Here is an 8,179-nt window from a genome sequence, read left to right on the forward strand (position 1 = left end):
AGAAGATAGATAGATAGATAGATAGATAGATAGATAGATAGATAGATAGATAGATAGATAAAGGGTAGGTAGATAGATAGATATGGGATAGATAGATAGATATTATTTAAAGCCGTATACGACCAAAAAGTGAACAGATTTAGGAATCCCATGAAGCTCTTCACTTACAAAGCGACATTTTTTTATTTCAATAATAAATTACAATCATGTTCAGTGGATAATAAGTCGCGATATGTACAGTAAACAATAAGTGCAGAGCGATCTCGCGATGGAAGCCACCTACAGATCACGGTTCACAGTCAGAGCTATCCCTACAAAGGCGGGCAAAATCCCAACTTCAGCCAAATGTTAGTTATCAGAACATTATTAATATTTATATTATTAGAGATTTTCTAATTTAGAAAATGTACACAGATATGTACACACTGGATGCAATCGACAGAACTGGATGTAAAGCATGGACAACCCGGAATAGCATAGAGCCTGTATGCTATATGGACACCCTGTGATATCATTTGGACAGCCCTGGACCCTGTATTTAATAAGAACAGTCATTGTATAACATCGATCTCTCTATACAGGAAAAGGACACTTCTGTTTAACATGAGCACCCATCTATATAACAGGAGCACCTCTGTATATAACATGAGCACCCATCTATATAACGTGAGCACCTCTATGTATACCATGAGCACCCATCTATATAACGTGAGCACCCATCTATATACCATAAGCGCCAGTTTATATGATATGAACATATAACATATGCACCCCTATATATAACATGAGCAGCTCTGAGTCGGTATATAACATGGGCAGCCTGTATATGGACAGCTCTGGATATAACATGGGCAGCCTGTATATGGACAGCTCTGGATATAACATGGGCACCCTGTATATGGACAGCTCTGGATATAACATGGGCACCCTGTATATAGACAGCTCTGGATATAACATGGGCACCCTGTATATGGACAGCTCTGGATATAACATGGGCACCCTGTATATAGACAGCTCTGGATATAACATGGGCACCCTGTTTATAGACTGCTCTGGATATAACATGGGCACCCTGTATATAGACTGCTCTGGATATAACATGGGCACCCTGTATATGGACAGCTCTGGATATAACATGGGCACCCTGTATATAGACTGCTCTGTATATAACATGGGCACACTGCATATAGACTGCTGTGGATATAACATGGGCACCCTGTATATGGACAGCTCTGGATATAACATGGGCACCCTGTATATAGACTGCTCTGGATATAACATGGGCACCCTGTATATGGACAGCTCTGGATATAACATGGGCACCCTGTATATGGACAGCTCTGGATATAACATGGGCACCCTGTATATGGACAGCTCTGGATATAACATGGGCACCCTGTATATAGACTGCTCTGGATATAACATGGGCACCCTGTTTATAGACTGCTCTGGATATAACATGGGCACCCTGTATATAGACTGCTCTGGATATAACATGGGCACCCTGTATATAGACTGCTCTGGATATAACATGGGCACCCTGTATATAGACTGCTCTGTATATAACATGGGCACACTGCATATACCATAAAGAGCTTGTCGGATATCATAGAGAGGAATGGGCAGAACTAATGTGCACCTTGTGGTCCTTCACTTGCTGATATACTACAACTCCTTCTAGAGTTGACGGTACTGAGAGTTGTAGTCCAGAGGCATCTGAAAAGCCATAGGCTGCAGTAGTAGAAACTGACTCCATATAATGCCCCAATGACAGCATACAGGGGCAGATATTTCTTGTAAACCCTGCTCTGCCCCATCATTCTGACCTAGGAAGGACTGTGGAACCCTTCTTGGACTTGTAGTTCCACAGAAGCAGGAAATATACATGGAATGCTTCAGGTCTCAGTTCTCTCAGGTTGTGAAAGGGTTAACGTAGATTTCAATAAGTGACTGCATCTCCTCCATTTCACACAGGTTTGGGTTTTAATGTCTCTTCCCCCAAGTCCCCTGAGTGTTAGGTGTGGGGTGACCAGGCTGGCACTGGCAGGCGGTATATGAAGGGGTAATACTGGTAGGCCTGGTATATGGACAGCAGAGATGGGCAGATGGCATCCTCTGGGCAGTACTGTCTCTGGTCGTCCTTCACCAGCACCCTGACTGCCACCTGCTTGGCCTGGCTCTCATGGCTCTTCACTGCCTGCTGCTTGGCTATCAGCTTCCTCTTCGTCTTGTATCTCCTGTTCTGGAACCAGATTTTGATCTGGGTCTCTGTGAGCTTCAGGGCTGCAGCCAGGTCAGCCCTCTCTGGTCCAGACAAGTATCTCTGCAGACTGAACCTCCTCTCCAGCTCATAGACCTGGGCATGGGAGAAGGCTGCCCGGGTCCTCTTCTTCCCGGACCTCTGCTCGTCCTCCAGCTTGTCACCCACACACAGCTCGGGGCAGTCTCCTGGAGAACAGGGGAGAGCAGGGATTAGAACAGGGAACTGATGTAGGCAAGTATCCAGAGAGAGAGAGAGAGAGAGATGGAGAGAGAGATGGAGAGAGAGAGAGAGAGAGAGATGGAGAGAGAGATGGAGAGAGAGAGGGATGGAGAGACTAGATATATACATGGATGGGTAGCAGATGATTGATAGATAGATATGAGATAGATGGATAAATAGATAAAGATATATATATATGGGATAGATAGCAGATGATAGATAGATAGATAGATAGATAGATAGATAGATGATAGATATGAGATAAATAGATAAATAAATATTAGATAGATAGATAGTTAGATAGATAGATAGATGATAGATATGAGATAAATAAATATTAGATAGATAGATAGATAGGAGATAGATAGATAGATAGATAGATGATAGAGTCTCCCCTATTTGGATATTTATCTCTCATGTCTAACAATCCATTAATATCTATCTATCTAGCATCTCTATTAGTATATATTTATTTACAAATATTGATCTATTTAATATCTGTACTTGATTTATCTTTCATCTATCTACATATAAATTCGTTTGCTCTCTATTGATCTAATATTTCTCTACCCAATCCATCTATCTCATTCAAACGTTTTACGTTTTAGAATTTTAATAAACAGTACAATAAATGCAACAGAAAATAAAAAATATACAATTAGAAATATCTATGTAAATTATGTAACTATTTACTTTTCACATAAATCCGTTTGCTCTCTTTTGATCTATCTAATATCTCTTTATCTATTTATCTATCATTTCTCTACCATCTTACAGATAAATTCGTTCGCTCTTAATTTGCATTGCTGGATTCGGTTTGAACCAGTGCACCATGCTGTCCTAGAACCCGGCTGTATCCGATTAATATTATCGGTGGAGGATCGGTCACTGACTCCTGGATTCCCTCTGACCAGCAGCACAGGGCGAGCAGAGCAGGTAAGTGACCCCGGCTCACACAGAACATTCTGCCCATGATATGCACTATGTCTGTCCTATAGATCACTCCCGGCTATTGTGTAATCCTGCAATTATCGGATACATTGTAACAATATGACATATTATCGGCTGCGGTAGTTTTACGTTTCTGTACATGGAGGACACTTGGAAATACGCACCGTCTGACTGCGGCTCTTGGTCGCTGTACCACCTGGAGTCCTCCCGGCTCTCTCCCCCCTGGTCTGGGCTGTGTGTTCGCATCTTATCGCTTGGAGTCTCCGCCCCCGATAAGTCGGCCGATGTTTCGGTCGTACAGCAGTGTTCTGTATCGATCCCAGCCTTTCCTGAGAGCTCATCCAGCGCTGGATCCTCGGAGTCTGAGCTCTTGTCTTTGCTACAATTAGTGCAGCCCATGTTTAATATATCCCTGATGGTGAACGATGTGGGGTGGACACTTCTGTGCGACATGGTCGGGCATTCATACATCCAGCAGCCGATGCTTATAGGATCCACAATGAGCCTGGAGCAGGAGCTGACTGGTGCAGGGTCTGGGCAGACACAGATCCCCTCCCCTGTGCTGGGAGGACAGATAAACCCCCTGCAGGCAGCTGTGTCATGTACTGCTGGGCTGGGATCTCACATCAGGAAGCCAGGCCTCTGACAGTGGTCCAGTCCCAGCAAGGAGGCAGTCAGTAGGCAGGCAGGGCTTAGGGGCCTCCTCCTCATCATCATCAGCCCCCCTCATCCCAAACTGAGATTTTACAGAGTGTCTGCACACAGTGATTTCACCATACAATCCCAACCATCCCTATTCTTTTGTCCCTATGTTGGCACCTTAGGGCTCATGCACACGACTGTATGTGTGCACGCAAAACACAGATCTGCAACAAATACAGAGGACGTCCGTGTGCATTCGGTATTTTGCGGAACGGAACAGCTGGCCCCTAATGGAGCAGTCCTATCCTTGTCCGTAATGCAAACAATATTTGGACATTTTCTATCTTTTTGTGGAACCGACATACGGAAACAGAATGCACACGGAGTCATTTCCGTTTTTTGGGGCCCCATTGAAGTGAATGGTTCTTCATACGGGCCGCAAAAAACCCTCCAAAAGACACAGAAACAAAATATGTTTGTGTGCATGAGCCCTAAAAGGCTAAGGCCTCATGCACACGACAGTATTTTTTTGCGGTCCGCAAAAAGGGGTTCCGTTGTTCCGTCATCCGTGTCCGTTTTTGTTTCCATGTGTATTCCTTTATTTTTGGAGGATCTCCAGACATAAAGGAAAGTAAAAAAAAATCTAAGTCAAGTTTGCCATGCAAATGATAGGATGACAATCTTGTGTGCCTCCGTGTTTTTTCCCGGACCCATTGACTTGAATGGGTCCGCGAACCGTTGTCCGTGAAAAAAATAGGACAGGTCATATTTTTTTCACGGACTGGAAACAATGATCACGGACGCGGATGACAAACGGTGCATTAGCCGAGTTTTCCACTGACCCATTGAAAGTCAATGGGTCCGCAGAAAATCACGGAAAACGGAACAACGGACACGGGACACAACAACGGTCGTGTGCATGAGGCCTAAGGCTACACAGAGACATTTGTCGGGTGACTTCTTGTTGCAGAAAAGTCGTACGACATTTTTTATGACAAAAGTCATAAATGCGATGCGTCAGTAGCAAAAAATCCATCCAGTCGCAGCGAGTCGCATGTCACAGTGCGACACCATTGACTATCATTCCAAAGAATGTCACGTGACACATGTCGCAATGTAGTTGTACCCTTTTTTGTCGTGCGACTTATTGTCATGCAACATATGTCGCCGTTTAGCCCTAGCCTAAAATTTTTGTTACCATGGCAGCAACTATAGGTAATTTAGATAACGATAATTTGTGGATATAATATAAAATGAATAACATACAGTTAATAAAACATATATGTGTTATGCGTCCTCCGCTCCTGGTCTACGAATAATTTACGGTAAGTCATGAGGACATTTCCAAAAGTGGACTATAGACATAGGATGATTCGTGAGACGCTTATCAGGCGCCGCTTATGTCTGAGAACTACAAAAGGATCAAACCTGTCCAACTTCTCCTCGGGGGCCGACATCAGTCCAACGTTCAGCCAGCTTAGGGCACTTTCACACTTGCGTTGTTGGATTCCGGCAGGAAGTTCTGTCGCCAGAACTGCCTGCCGGATCCGGCAATCTGTATGCAAACGGATACCATTTGTAGACAGATCCGGATGTGGATCCGTCTCACAAATATATTGCAATACCGGATCCGTTCCTCCGGTTGTCATCCGGTATTTATCTTTTTCACATTTTTAAAGGTCTGCGCATGCGCAGGCCGCAAAACCGGATCCGTTTTTCTGGAACACTTAGAGCCGGATCAAGGCATTAATGCATTTCAATATAAAAATAATGGCAGATCCGGCATTCCGGCAAGTGTTCCGGAATTTTGGCCTGAGAAAATACCACAGCATGCTGCAGTATTTTCTCCGTCCTAAAACCGTACAGTGACTGAACTGAAGACGTCCTGATGCATCCTGAACGGATTTCTCTCCATTCAGAATGCATTAGGATAAAACTGATCAGTTCTTTTCCGGATTTGAGCCCCTAGGACGGAACTCTATGCCGGAAAAGAAAAACGCTAGTGTAAAAAGTGCCCTAAAAGTAAATGTCACCAAAAACTTTTTTGCCAGTTAAAACCAGATAGAGACACATATCCTTTTTTTTTCCTGATTGCAGATTTTTACATTTTATTTCCTGGACATGATTATGGGGACGGCCATCTTGCTTGAGTTGTTCTTAACAGCTGTCACGGACGGTGTACAGGAAACCAGACAAAGCAACATGCATATATGACTCACTGGATCCAAAGCTAAGGAACCAAAAGGGAGACCCCTGCACAAAACCTGGCACTTTCCCTGGTTGCTCAGCCTATGCAAAAATCCCAAAGGTGGATGGTTGCATATCCACGTACCTTGACTATATAACACCTGAACACCCTACAATAGTGAGGGGACACGACCACCGGCTCCCTACACCAGACACGGAGGGAGTCAGGGTCACCTGGGATCCAGCAAACAGAAAATAACAAATAAATGTTCAGCACTTAACTTAGTAGCAGACTGGGAAATAGGATCAGCATGCACACACACTCCAGGAAGAAGTATAAGCCGCCTAGTAATGCATTATGGGGTGGAATTTAAAGGGATGCAATGAGTCCAACTACATGACAGCTGAGAGAGGCTAACGAGATGAGGAACTGAACACCACAACAAGGAAAACTCAAGGAGGAGGTTCTGAAAGGCTTTTGTCAGAGCTTCTCAGCTGTCTGGTTGTGACAACAGCATTCAGAAAGATGCTTTACAGCAGCCACCATGGACCACAGACACAATGGACAGGAGAAGACCTCATTGACGTCTATAGGAGGGTTTTCTAGGCATGCTCTGTGACCTCTGCAGAGGTCAAGAGGGAGTAGATAAGCTGTCATATCACCTATTGCTAATGGTGGATCCCGTGTTATCTATATATAGGTGATATCTGTCATAGTATTCCTACCTATAATGGTAATGGGATGACTGCTGAGTGCTGACAATTGATCAGAAAGTGTCTCCGTCCTATTATTAAAGGGTTTCTGTCACCAGATTTAACCCTATTAAGCTAGCGATGTGCTAATGTCAGCTAAACCTAACTAGCCTATCCCTACTTTTATCTATGCCCCCGTTACCCCAGAAATCTAATGTTTATAATATGCTAATTAGCCTCTAGGAGCAGGGGGGGGGGGGTTCCCTCCATTGTCGCCTCCCTCCAAGTCCTGATTGACAGGGCCGGGCAGCGCTCGCATCTGTCTGCCAGCCCTGTGCTCTGGTGAAATCTTGCACAGTTCAGTATTCGGTGCAGTTGCGGTGAGGAAGCTGCCAGCCTGCGAGCGTCTTTCCCTCGCCTCGCCTGCGCCGAATACTGAACGACGCGAGATTTCACCAGAGCACAGGGCTGGCAGACGGATGCGAGCGCTGCCTGGCCCTGTCAATCAGGACTTGGAGGGAGGCGACAAAGGTGGGAGAACAAAGCCTCTAGGAGCAGAACAACGCCCCCCCCCCCCCTGCTCCTAGAGGCTAATTAACAAGGGCATAGATAAAAGTAGGGATAGGCTAGTTAGGTTTAGCTGACATTAGCACATCGCTAATGTCAGCTAGGGTTAATTCTGGTGACAGAAATCCTTTAAGCTTAGCGGCCGGTGCAAAAACTGCAGGATTTTATTTATTTATTTTTCAATACAGTTATTGCCATTAAAAAATTAAAAATAATCACCATAGATTCTTTTAAAATGGGATTTAAACAATAGGTCATTTTCTGAAGACACATTCCCTGAATGAAACGCATGACCGCCTTCTTCCAGAAACAGCAAGGCTCTTGTCTTTGGGTTCTGTATCAGATTTTATTCTCAACCCAATTGAAATGTTTGAGCTGCCATTCCAAACAAGGCCTTGAAAGGAAGAAAGCAGCCATGTTTTTGTCTCAATTCATACGTCTTTATAATTTATTGGAATTTTATATTTTTCACGAACAGAATGTTTGTCTGGAAGGTTCCTGCGTGCTCAAAGGTCTGATACCCAATGATTAGGGTGATTGTTCATCTAAATTATTATTTGGACGAGTGTACATGTCGAGACTTGTTACGTTAGATTCAATTTTAGAAATGCCACGTTAGCAACTTTTGAAAATTTTCCCTGTTATTCCTGCCACCCG

The 8,179-nt window shown here is 44.1% G+C and overlaps 1 protein-coding gene across 1 annotated transcript; it reads right to left on the minus strand.

Moving 5' to 3' along the window:
• Positions 1 to 2,014: 2,014 nt before the first annotated feature.
• LOC122942205 (homeobox protein zampogna-like) lies at positions 2,015 to 3,886 on the minus strand. The gene is made up of 2 exons (XM_044299704.1): positions 3,598 to 3,886; positions 2,015 to 2,448 (listed from the first exon to the last, which is right to left on the minus strand). Exons 1-2 carry the CDS (start codon positions 3,884 to 3,886, stop codon positions 2,015 to 2,017), a joined length of 723 nt encoding a protein of 240 aa, XP_044155639.1.
• Positions 3,887 to 8,179: the final 4,293 nt, after the last annotated feature.

Source organism: Bufo gargarizans, chromosome 6 (assembly GCF_014858855.1).
Source record: "Bufo gargarizans isolate SCDJY-AF-19 chromosome 6, ASM1485885v1, whole genome shotgun sequence".
Classification (NCBI taxonomy): Eukaryota; Metazoa; Chordata; class Amphibia; order Anura; family Bufonidae; genus Bufo; species Bufo gargarizans.

What these genes read in the sequence shown, in the direction of transcription:
- LOC122942205 (XM_044299704.1), bottom strand. Translation starts at nt 3,886, where the DNA reads ATGTCGCACAGAAGTGTCCACCCCACATCGTTCACCATCAGGGATATA. An exon ending in CCAAGAGCCGCAGTCAGACG is followed by an intron (nt 2,449 to 3,597) that starts GTGCGTATTTCC and finishes CCTGTTCTCCAG; the next exon opens with GAGACTGCCCCGAGCTGTGT.